Raw genomic sequence first — 12,933 nt, forward strand, 5'->3', positions numbered from 1 at the left:
CCATTAGGAAATAAAAATTGGTTTCACCTCCTGTCTGGTAAAAGCAAATTGCTTATCCATAAAGCTCCATTTGTGCCGCCTCCCGTAGACTAATGTTCCCTCGGAGAGGAGGGGTTGAGTTGATCGAGCACATCACTCATCACTGTACCACACAGGTAACGTACTTAAAGGCAGCCAATGTGGTTGCAGGGCAGCAAAACCGGAAATATTCTGAATAAGGCAACCTTTATGATATTGACACATGCTACTTCACATTGGCAGATTTCAATCAGTATTTCATACTTTGGGTATTAAAAACTGCAGAAACAAGCCCCAAGATGAGTCCTTTATTTTCTGGGTGGTACCCTAAAAATCAGCCCAGGGCCCTTCCATTTTCCGTCAGAATTTGGGAACATTTTGCTCCATGGGGGTCAATATACATTGGGACAGTGTAGTTTCAACTCAGTATGTAGATTGAAAAATCGGGTTTCCAAGCCCTGAAAACTGCATTGGGTGCCTATAACATGACAGCCTCCTCGCCTTCTTCTTAGTTTTACATACACTAGCCTTGTACATGCTATCCCCTAGCTAGTGTACAATGTATAGGAAGCTCGTGGGATTTGTAGATTCAACTACGATAATTCCAAGGACATCTGTAGCATCCGTCTGCGGCTTAAAAGGCATTAACCTACAAAAGCTGGAGGTAATCCCAAAGCGCGCGGAATAGCTCTCGTTTGGTACCTGAAAAGTGGGTCAAAAGTCACATATATAAGCGTGAACGCACGAGTGATCGCTCACCGTGTACGTGTAAAGTGGCCCCGCACAGATTCGGTTCGGTGGATGTGAGGTGGTTACTAAAGCCACAGCAACTAATTTTTATAGATGACATCAGCGCGCATTAATTTTCGCTTGATTTTAAAGAAATTTTGTTGCCCTCTAACAGTGGTCAACATGCCGAAAATCGGCAAAGATGTCTGTTGCCATGCCGGAAGGTGGATGGCAGATAACTATGAAGAGAGGAGACAAGAAAAGGCTCTGATTTAATATTTTGCTTTTTTACTTCGATGCAGTGATATATGTGATGCTGACTGTGTATACGCGATGTTCCCACTGAATAAAAACCATTTGTACAATGATTGAGTCAAAATTTTAAAATGTAGGAACCTTGTTTTTTTCACCCGCTCGCATTAGATTTGGAGTCTGCGGAGGATGTCATCCCTAAAATTTACTTACTGTGCCCTAATGTTTATTATAAAAAGTAGCAAGGGGCCAATCGAAATCTTAGTGATCCTCGGTCGTCAATTAACAGTTAATAGGATTTTATCATCAACTCTTTAGGCTCCCTGGGGATTTCTATGTATCCATGCATTGGATATGGGTGGTTATTTTATTACCTCGAAAATTGCACCCCTAAACAAGCATTTAAGAGCCAATGAAGAGGTTTAAGCGTCTTTATGACCTGACGATTGTCCCTCAACTACCACATAATGACGTTTTTATTGATAATGGGATGTGGTGGGTGTATAACGTTAATGTATAGTAGCGCCGGCGGTGTTCCCATAAAATATTTTCCGCTTGCGGTCTTTTCTGCAGTCACTAACGTGGGAAATGAGTCGATGTTTTGAGGGCCATACCGTTTCACCCTAGCCTCCCCCAGGCCTTTCTAAGGGAATACGGATCGTAGAATTTGGCAAAAAAAGAGTGTAAAATTGGCCAAGGGAGTCCGGCCGCGGGGAGGTTGTTTCTTTCCCTCCGACTGCGCGGCCAGTCAAACCTACGAGGCGGCCAAACTCCCCTGGCAAATATTCTCCTACATATAGCCAGCGTAGTTAGTCTGGTAGAGACTAGCTTCACCCCGAGTTACTCAGAAGAAATGGCTGTGACCAGGTATGACGTTTTCTACGGCTACCATAAAGCACTAGAACTCTATTTCATCATGACACCTGTGGTCAGTTTCAGGTCGTGAATGTCCTTGTTAAGTAGTTTCACGATCACCGATGCAATCTCCATTTGTGGCATTGAGCCAAGTAGGTCTACCCGTGCTCCATGCTGAGCATAGGGTTTTGGCGCCCATGTCCATTTCCGTAGCCCTTGGGCGACACACAGTTGTGCCGGGCACTACAGCAGGGGGCTGGTCCGCTGGTAGTGTTTGACCTTCCCACACTCTTTCTCATATGTGCTGAGTGCTAAGCAGAGAAAGAAGTGTGTACGATTTTTTAAAGTCTTTGGTATGACCCGGCCGGGGTTTGAACTCACGACCTCCCGGTTACAAAGCGAGCACTCTACCAATTGAGCTATTGCACCGGTACGAAGTACGAAGCCAAGAAGGACAGGGCGGAAAATTCCGTCTGCACTTTTGTTACCTTTGCCAAGAAGGTTAATGTTATGTTTTTATGTTTTGTGTGGCGCAAGTTGAACGCAAAAGAAATATGGGTGTATGCATTTAATAGAGAACGGAGGAGACCAAAAATCCAATACAAAATATTCATAAGCAATGACTGCATAAACTATAAAACCTAGAGTTTCGTTCCAATGTAATATATAAGACAACAAGACCTCGATATGTGTTACACCTAAAAACTTCGTCTGACTTCACATGTGCATGTGATGAGGTGGAAAGTTCCATTTCAAGTCAGCATGATATTGCTCACCGTACGACAATATACACCTTGGCAACGAGCAATGACCCATTCAACGGGAAAGACATTCGTAATAAAGAACTAGAATCGACCAAGCATGACAATCCAGCCCTCTACCTCAGATATCCAGCACAGACACACGTACATCTTACATACTGTTCAATTGTAATTCTACGTTTGAAACTATCGCAAGCTTCTTAAACATAAACTGAATACCCTGCTACTCTCTACATTTCGGCCTCCCAGCATTAAGTTGTCTGGCTCATTTGTTTCTCTGGCTCTTTTTCTCATTATATGCATATATTGTAATAAGTCGATGATTTACAACATTGGGTTATGGAAAGGGGGCCATTGTACAAATCAATCGAATATTGTGCATATGTCTAACCATGGTCTCAACAAGTATTTCAAAAGGAAACTAAAGTTACCAATTGCCATCACATCTTGAACTGCTGAATTCCTAAGTTATCGCAAGTAGACTGGATGTTAACTGCGCCTTCTTTCTGGAGTGAGAGACAAAAATCGATTTCTTGCAATCATTGCACAATATCGTCATTTTTTTATGAAGAAATAATCAGGTCAAGCTCTAATTGTGCTGCCAGGTCTGCTATGGGACCAAAAAGCAGTTACTCAAGCAACTGGATATGATTTTGGAAACATTTCTTGGCGTATCGTATTACCTGGATGTCTAACCTTCATCGACGTATGGGATAAGTATGCTGGTTTGAGTAAGGTTGACAGAGATGGTTCACAGAAATATGGTCTTAATCTCTTACGGAAGTCGTTGTGGTCAGATTTTATGCAAGCGCTTCTGTCAGTTACAAATCCGAGGTCAATGAACTCGGCATGATCATCTTGTATCTCTTCATTTCATCTTGTGTCTATTCAATGTGTAATTAAGCACCGGCCTTAAAGCTGGACAGGTTTTAAAAGGTACAAAATCACCTGAGTGCGAGGTATCCTACGTCCTATCTTGAGATTAAAATATATAAAGGCTCAAGTTAGACCATGGAGTTAAAAGACAATCCCATAGCGGATGTCGTTAAGCTCCAAACCAAAACTGGGTTGACATCAAATAAACATTGATCGGCAATCAAATGGTGCGATATTGAATTTTTATCGTGTGAGGTGTTGAACTCAGTTTGCCCTGCATTTTGAAAGAAAACCTCTCAATTTTTTATGGTTCATCTATTTTGTATGGGCTCTCTGGCCCGAATCTGGTATTGGATGAGGGACAACAGTTCTATATCTCTTACAAATAAGCTGCCTGTACGGGCCATTGCACTTGCTTAATACCCTCAACAAACAGGTGAGTGGGAAACAATCGAATGTCATAAAAAAACGTTACAAATCCCAACAACACATCATCTAAAGAAACTAGGCAGGTTACAAGAAGCTAAGTATTGAAGTTGTACGTCAATTAGAGTATGGTAAGGCAGTTAATAACACAGTCTTAGACAATAATGTGTGTATATCCTAATATAGTAAAAAAAGTATAAAGTTTGTCCTGGAAAAACATACTACAAATGTCTTAGGAAGCATTATTAAACTAATGCTAAGCTGGATGATTTTGGACAAAACATTTTGATACATCTGTATCTTACAATGATTTACTATGTGCTAGCTTGTACAGTGTATATATTCATTGCAAACTGTGACGTCTTTCCTGTGACCTGTACTGAACCCAGTGGGTATTTGCGTACAATAAAGGTCTTCATTCATTCATTTATATGGATAAACCCACATACTACTAGTAAATAGACCCGAAATTGCAGAGTGCACTTTCAAGCAACACGTCGCTTTTGAAATCCAAACTACTCTCCAAGCAGAGGTTGTGGGGGAATAATCGTTACCTTTTTATATATGGCCGTTTTTGTTTTGACCTGATCCCCACCGTCGGTCGCCGCGGATCTTCTCTGGCCAATGGATACTGCCTGGCCAATTTGATACTGTCTTTTTGCCACCGAGAGGGATCTGCTTGGAGATTAATCCAAACAGCAATCAAGATTGACGTAAAACCAAATCTTTATAGAGATTATCCTGATAAAATCTTATCAACCCTCTCGCTATCCCTTCACAAAATGTTTATGGGGAATCCATGGCCGCGGCACACGTACTGCACCTGAGCACCCGGTGATAACAGCTCTCCAGGCAAATGTCGTTGAAATGTCACGAGTCAATGGTGTCAGGTCCCCGGACCCCAGTCTTCATTATCACCGCCCAACCACAACATCTGGGGCGGGCAGCGGTCAACAGACGACTCCCAGGAGACGGTGTCAAACCATATACATGATAACTGCCAAATACATGACTCCGACAATACTACGGGTGTTTCCAGTATAATCTCCAAGCAGATCATACGGTGGCAAGGCAGTATCCATTGGCCAGAGGAGTGTCCATTAGCCACCGAAGATCTGCCTGCAGTCGAAACGTCAAAGGCTATTAACACCTAGTTGTTGCCTACTCAGAATGTGTTTGCCAAGTAGTTTATTGCCCTAACCACCGGGCAAGGCTATTGTCCTCCTTGTGGGGCTGCATGGTTGACCGTTACAGGAAGTCTGTCTATGGGTCACAACACCAACTGTTATACATGTATTGGGCAGTTTAAACAATGGATCCGGAGGAGAAGGTTCACCTTGTGTTTTGTAATGTCTGGCATGGGGTTTTAGATTTTAACCATAAGTATCCATTTTCATGTTTCAGAAAGCATCACAGTGCCAGCATACAGAATTGTATCTGATTCAGGGGGGGAACTCCCACTGAGATGTGCGCGGGTGACTGAATTTGTCCCAGATTCAAGCTATAAACCGCTTGTAAAAACCTTAGCGTGGCCAGTTTTTCAATTGCTGTTAATAGGGGCACAAGGAGGGGCAGCAACACCATTTTTGAAAGGAAGTGCTCCTCCCTGTGCGAGTGCAGGCAGATCTTCGGTGGCTAATGGACACTCCTCTGGCCAATGGATACTGCCTTGCCACCGTATGATCTGCTTGGAGATCATTTCCAGTATACCTGAGACAAGGGGTGGGAGGGGTTTAGCCGCGATGTGGGAGACCAGGGGGGGAGATGATACTATCCCATCATCCTTTGCAATACACATTCCACAACACGTGTCCCAAATGGCTGACTGTCAGCACCAGGCATATACTGATATAGTCTTGTCATGTTTCCTTTAAAAGTGCAGCAATGGCAACAATTTGACCAGTAATTTTTGGTTCTTTGAATTATCAAAGGTCTCAAGTAGTGTATGAGGCTATCTGACTTTTGTAACTTATGTACAACTTCTTACATTGTGTCATAAACATTTATGCCAACATTTGCTTCAAAAATGGTGCTCAAACTGATCTCCAAGCAGATCATACGGTGGCAAGGCAGTATCCATTGGCCAGAGGAGTGTCCATTAGCCACCGAAGATCTGCCTGCACTCGCACAGGGAGGAGCACTTCCTTTCAAAAATGGTGTTGCTGCCCCTCCTTGTGCCCCTATTAACAGCAATTGAAAAACTGGCCACGCTAAGGTTTTTACAAGCGGTTTATAGCTTGAATCTGGGACAAATTCAGTCACCCGCGCACATCTCAGTGGGAGTTCCCCCCCTGAATCAGATACAATTCTGTATGCTGGCACTGTGATGCTTTCTGAAACATGAAAATGGATACTTATGGTTAAAATTTAAAACCCCATGCCAGACATTACAAAACACAAGGTGAACCTTCTCCTCCGGATCCATTGTTTAAACTGCCCAATACATGTATAACAGTTGGTGTTGTGACCCATAGACAGACTTCCTGTAACGGTCAACCATGCAGCCCCACAAGGAGGACAATAGCCTTGCCCGGTGGTTAGGGCAATAAACTACTTGGCAAACACATTCTGAGTAGGCAACAACTAGGTGTTAATAGCCTTTGACGTTTCGACTGCAGGCAGATCTTCGGTGGCTAATGGACACTCCTCTGGCCAATGGATACTGCCTTGCCACCGTATGATCTGCTTGGAGATTAGCTCAAACTTCACCAAACTAAAGTGCTTTTCTACAAACTCTGTTGATTGGTGATATTATACATCTTGTGCATCAGAAAATTTTTTTTATTTTATTTTGATAAAACAGAAGAATGTATGATACACATTGTCAACATTTCAATTTCAACACTGTCATCAAATAATAACATCTTTTGACTAAGATTGCACTTCAAATGTATTTAAGTTTTTAACTACACACAAGCATGTACTGTTCATCCAGTCTCTTTGAGATTCTATCCTGTTGAGTGAAATCACAGACATCACAAACACTGAGCAAATTATTAGGGATAGCATGTGGTAGAAAATATCTGCGTGACATGGTAACATCAGCTAGGCTGCCGGTAGTAGAACACTTTGATCTCAGTGTAAATATTGTGTGTTTAGGCCACACCAATTTAATTTCTTGGTTAACGGATTTGCCCACTTCATTTTTTTCTGATTTGCAAATAAAAATAAAAATTCAGAATCAACTGCAAAATGCTCATATATTGCCATGAGCAGTTGAAAACAGTCCTTTTCATCCTAGTTGTTACAGTTATTCCATCTTTCAATGCAATGGTATTATTAAAAGTTCAAAATTCATTGTTTAAATTTTCAACCAGCCTGGTGTGTTGACTTCATGGCTCCTATCTGTGAGCCATTTTGGGCCATAATAGGATGCCTAGGCCTGTTTTTATTTTTTTTTCGCCCGCCCACTCCATTATTTTTCTAGAAAAATCCGTTAACCAAGAAATTAAATTGGTGTGGCCTTAGAATAAAGTTCACTGCTTTCCTATAGAGCGCACTCGGACTTTCCACTACATGACAAATATTGCCCTGTATAGAATGACATGTATGTCTGTGCACTGAGCACTAATAGCATCCTCCCGAGACAGGGTTGCTTCCTTACTAGCACTATTTTATTAACCCGAAGGCTAACTAACGTATTTGCCGCGGGATAGCTCTGCTGTGGGAGAATGACTAATAGTAGTCTGGAAGCCAGTTGTAAGAAACAGGAGGAGCCAGTAAAAACCCTTCTGGTCCCGGGACGGGGTTCGAACCCACGACCTACCGGGCACCAGAGCTTCATAACCAGACGCTCTAACCGCTTGGCCGAAAAGGTCTAGACCCGTTTGCCAGATCAGTTGGTAGCGCCTATAAACCCCGCACTGCTACACAGTCTTTTTTTATCTTTGGTTTGCTACCCACAGGATTATTGCCCTTTGGGAAGGCTGTATACATGTTATGTTCTAATGAAACACTTTGCAAAGGACAAAACAGAATTGTGGGCTAACATGGACAATGTAAGAAGTGATAGCAGCATTTGCTCAGGTATAATCTTCTCGGTTGTTCTCATGTGTGTGGAGGACCTGTGTGTGTTGGATCTTCGCTGTCGGTACAACAGCCAACTCTCTCACTGCCCTCTCTTCTTTGACCCTGCGTACTGTGACTTTCCTCCTGTGTGCCTTCCTTCTTCCCTCACAGGCTGGGCAACCTTTCTCACCTGAGAAGCACTTTTTAAAGGATCTTTCTGCAGCATTTCTTGTGAAGTCTGTTCTCTTGGGCTGTCTTTTGGACTTTCTGGAGTGGGAGGCCGGCGGCATCAACAGAATGTCTTGGGTCTTTTCTCTCTGTTGGATTTTGTTTCTTGTCTGCATCCATGACATTGTAAATGCCGTCCACAGCTTGTTGCAAGGCACTCACCTGCATTTTTAACAGAACGTTCTCTGCGGTTGCCTTAACGCTACCCTCTTGTAGGGCTTTCATAAAAACATCTGCTTGCAGCAATCTTACTTCTTTCTCTTTCAATGCTTGTTTCAGTTTTACTTCTGACTTCCTTAAAGCTTCTATCCTGAGATCTTTCTCCCTGTTTTCGGCGTTCAGTCGAACATTTGCTACCTTTACGATGCGTAGAGCTTCTTGTAACTTCTGCGCTTGAGTTCGTAAGGCTTCTATCTCGTCTTTCATACTGGTGAGTTCTCTTTCAAGGCTCTGTATCTGTAAATGGTCTCTGTGAGTTTCTTCCTGGCAATCTGCCGTGACCTTGTGGCCAGTGGGTTTTGACCTTGGCCTGTTCCTCCTCCTGGCATGTGCAAGGACAAACTCGGCAAGGTTGGGCAAGGTCATCGGTAGGTTGTCAGGATACTTCACACTCATGTCCTTCCTGTACATATAATGTATAAATTATTCCTGGAAGACATCTAGATAATACAGAATCAGGCACTGAAACAAGAAATCAGGCTATGCTACTGACACAATTGACAGACATCATTGATGGAAACTGACCTGAATGCAGGGAAGAAGAGGATTGTGGGATATGCAGGTACTGTGAACTCCCACGGAAGATCATTCTTGTCACCATTAATTCTATTGGAGTAAAAATAGGAACATTGCTTCAATGGATATGATAGAAGTGTATGTCGAAAATACTTGTCATGCATTCATAAATATATTTGCCTCTCTTAACATTGTGTGTTTTTCTTTGCAAAGACTAAATCATTGTCTTGTTGTAGATTCAACAGAAAAAGCATATTTCAGATGCTATGGTATTTTACCTTGCAAGAACTAGGTTGGAGGCCCTCTTGAAGTAGGAAGCTAACACCAGCCATATGTGTGCCAGGGCAGAACATGCTCCACACCACGGGGCATAATACAGCAGCAAAACATCCTGAAACATGGTGTCAGAAGTGGGATAGTTAAATGTATCATATCAAAACTGAAAATATAGAGCAGTCCTATACTATTAGATACTAGTACACAAAGATGATGGGCAACCATTCATACAAAATGAATAATGGTTGCTTTATTGTTTCATTTTGTACCAGAAAATGTATCCAAAATACGTGAAGAGGATTAAATCTGTCTACACCAAGTCTGACATACCTTTGCCTCATCTAGCACAACATCATGGAATGTTTCCCCAGTGACTTCCATCACACAGGGCTGGGTGGCGTTGGGAAGACATGTGCTGACAGGGGGAGGTGCCGTACTCAGGTGTCTACTCAGCTGGCTTCTTGTAAAGTTGTGGATAAAAGCAGCTGTGGAATCAAATGAAATCACATCATACAGTGTACTTTCTTTTGCAAGCTTTAGAATGCATAGTTGGCCATAATAAAGAATCATGATTGTGGAATCATTTGATTGTAAGGTACAAAGTTTTCCCCTACATGCAGCTAAAAACTAACATTTGCAGAGATTGCCTATAGGCTGTTCTAAAACTTGGCATTGAAGTGATGTATAATAAATTATACAACATATAAAAGCATCTTGCCTTGAGATATAATTTTTAAAATGCAGAGATGGTCATACCTATGTTGGTCTCATTGATGGTCAGACTTGGATCCATAACAAACTGGACTTCATTCTAAAAGTAAAAGAAGATACTACCAGTTAAAGACATGCACAAAGACACATACCTAGAGACCAACTTTTCTCAATTATTTTTGATTTAATAGAAAACACATTCATTTCATCACACAATTGTAGTAGAACCAGGTATTAAAATGATTATCAAAAGAAATCATACTCACCCTGACGTCCACTATGACAATACTCTCTGTTTCTCCATTTCCTTCCTTCACTCCCATATTTTCTGCAAAGCTCCACTGGGAAGTAGAGTCCAACAGGTAAAACCCCAGGCTTTTGTTAGTCCTGCATCCAAGCCCTGTGATATTCACGTCTTTTCCCTCAATGTCCACTGCCTCGTCACTTGCAGATTGCACTGTGTTTCCACTTGCGGAATGTCTAAGATTTGATTCTTTGGAATACAGGCAGCTTTTTTCATTCGTACATACTGTGTTGCACTCTGGTTGAGAATTTTTTATATTCTTTGCTACACTATCATAGGTGTCTGTATTTTCACACTTTCTTTGCAATGCTGCATCACTGTGTTTTGTGCTATCTATGTTTCTATCTACGAGTAAGTCTTTACCCTGAGTTTGCAAATAATCTTCAACAGAATTCAAGCTTTGAGCACTTTTCTGACTTTTGGAGGACGGAGTTGCTTGGTCGTCCATCTTTGAGTTTTCAGAGCTGCCCTGTTTTTCAGTTGGTTCCTCGGATCCGTACGTCATTTTGCGATATTCCCTGCTTATATTCACAAAGTCACGAACAAGTTGTTGGTCGTTACAGTTGAAATAGTCCATGGCGACTTCTCGAAACTAGGGAGGAAAAAAAATCTTTTCATTTTCCTTTGAAATACAAAATGTATCACTTACAATATGTTAATAAAATACCCAGTTTCTGATGAAACATAAATCATAGTTGAAGAAAAAAACTGCTAAAATGCTGTAAGTAAAAAGGTGTGGTTTGTTACCATAGTAGCCGCGGGAGAGTCCACATCAGGGTTGTCGGGGGTGAAGTACAAGAGTGACGGCCCTGCCTGCAATTCTGTGGACAGCTGCAGGCTCTTCACTCCTGCTAGGGGGAGCCACTGCACAGTCTGTAACATTGCATTTGGACAATGATGGGAACCCGGAAATCTACAGGGAAACTAGTAAAACATGCTTGCAAGTTTTAAGCCCTACAGTTTGTCATAAATGTTGTAAATCTGAGACCAATAGATGATGATAAGGCCACACCAAGTAAATTTTATGGATGATGTCAGCGCGCGCATTGATTTTGGCCTGTTCCTAGAAAAAAAACAAGAAATTCCGCTTCCTGTAACTATGACCAAAGAGTCACAACAGTGCCGCAAATCACCAGATTGATGTGAAACCCGTAACGCGAAGAAAGTGTCTATTGACAGGACCATCCTGTCAATAACAGAAAATTTGCACTATTGACAGGACCATCCTGTTAATAACAGAACATTTTTCACTGTCCACTGTTCCACCTGATTTATTGATGTTTTGATGATGAATAAAAGACTTCTTGCTTGTTAATCTGTGTCACCTCATTAGTGTCCTAACATTTGTCATCTCTTATTATATTTCTAATCTAGGCATCTTGTTTTTTAGGGCCCTTCTTGGTTTTTTTCGCCCTCTCGCATTAGATTTAGGGTCTCCAAAGGACGTCATCCATAAAATTTACTTGGTGTGGCCTAACTGTAGAATAGAGAGTTGTCTACCTGTACTCTGTTTTCTTCCACCCATGCCAGAATGTCTTGATGGGAGAAGTTCCTGGTTTGAGGATATACCTATCATATGGAGAAAAAAAGGTATATTTTCAAGTGACATGACTATAGCCAGAGTAATGTCCGATTTATAACGGCGACTCCGATTTTTCCCGGGTTTGCCATTACAGATCAGATGGCAACCAGGCTAACATGACTACAAATTAAAATGCTTTTTAAAGCAGTGTCACATTTAAGGGAAGCAAGGTGCCATATTAAACATATGTAGAGGTCATCACTAATCTTTACACTAAAGCTTCAATATACAGAATGATTATGTTTAAGTTTATGGTACAATATTCTGTCATTCAAATTGTTTGTATTCATGTAAATAATGTATAATGCAAACATATCACACCACGCTTCTTCAACTTACTTTGTTGTTTGCAATGAAGAAAGTCTATCAGTTCAATTGTTACAGGACTGTAACAGCAGTATGTGTCTATCATATCTACAATATAGATACTTATGAGTAGTGATGCATACCTAAACCCAATTTTAGGTTCAGGTCCAGATTCAAGTCCAGAGGTTTAGGTTCAGTTCCGGACTTGTAAGTCTGGACCTAAACCCATGGCATATACATGTACAAAATTGCATGTTGGCAACCTTGCAATGTTGTCTGGGTGAAACTTTAGCAACATAACATGGAGGCTGACACTTGACAATGCCCGATGGCAATGTTTTCTTCATTTTGCAGCAAAGATTTTACAATCTACGGAAGGTTTTAGGTGGTTTGGAAGGAAAAGGGGTATGTGAAAGAGTCTTTTATGGTAATAAGTCTGGACTCGGTTCTTGACTTTTAGGTTTTTTTTGGACTTGAACCTAAACATTCTTACAAGTCCAGATCCAAGTCCAGTGAACCGGTATGCACCACTACTTATGAGGCTCTTTCTCAGCAGTATTGAATCTCACCAGTGTCTCGTTGAGTGTTCTGGTCATCACAACAGTGTGTGGCTCTGTGACCTTTATCAGTCCTGCCACCTCTTGACTTGTAATGACTCCAAAATTTACACCATGGAATGGTTCTGGGTGAAACACAAACAAAATGCATGACTACAACAATGTATCATAAAATGCTAAAATATTTATGAAAATCTTAAATGAACACTTCAATATATATTATGGGCTTAACATAATCTAACCTCTCAAATAAAACTACCCCTGGAATAAAAGTATCCCCCAGACAAATCTTCAAAATCTAGTAAAACG

General features: G+C 41.4%; 1 protein-coding gene across 1 annotated transcript in view; it reads right to left on the reverse strand.

Annotated features, from left to right (window-relative positions):
* Positions 1–7,716: 7,716 nt before the first annotated feature.
* Positions 7,717–12,933, reverse strand: part of LOC109464281 (thioredoxin domain-containing protein 11-like) — a 10,180-nt gene continuing 4,963 nt past the window's right edge. The window contains 12 exon segments of the mRNA XM_019761234.1: positions 7,717–8,017; positions 8,019–8,072; positions 8,074–8,207; positions 8,210–8,775; positions 8,898–8,978; positions 9,167–9,279; positions 9,495–9,649; positions 9,921–9,975; positions 10,142–10,771; positions 10,927–11,052; positions 11,680–11,748; positions 12,637–12,749. Of these exon segments, the coding sequence (XP_019616793.1) occupies positions 7,940–8,017; positions 8,019–8,072; positions 8,074–8,207; positions 8,210–8,775; positions 8,898–8,978; positions 9,167–9,279; positions 9,495–9,649; positions 9,921–9,975; positions 10,142–10,771; positions 10,927–11,052; positions 11,680–11,748; positions 12,637–12,749 (2,174 nt within the window). The 3' untranslated portion in view covers positions 7,717–7,939.

This window comes from Branchiostoma belcheri, unplaced genomic scaffold, assembly GCF_001625305.1.
Source record: "Branchiostoma belcheri isolate BF01 breed outbred unplaced genomic scaffold, Haploidv18h27 scaffold135, whole genome shotgun sequence".
Taxonomy (NCBI): domain Eukaryota; kingdom Metazoa; phylum Chordata; class Leptocardii; order Amphioxiformes; family Branchiostomatidae; genus Branchiostoma; species Branchiostoma belcheri.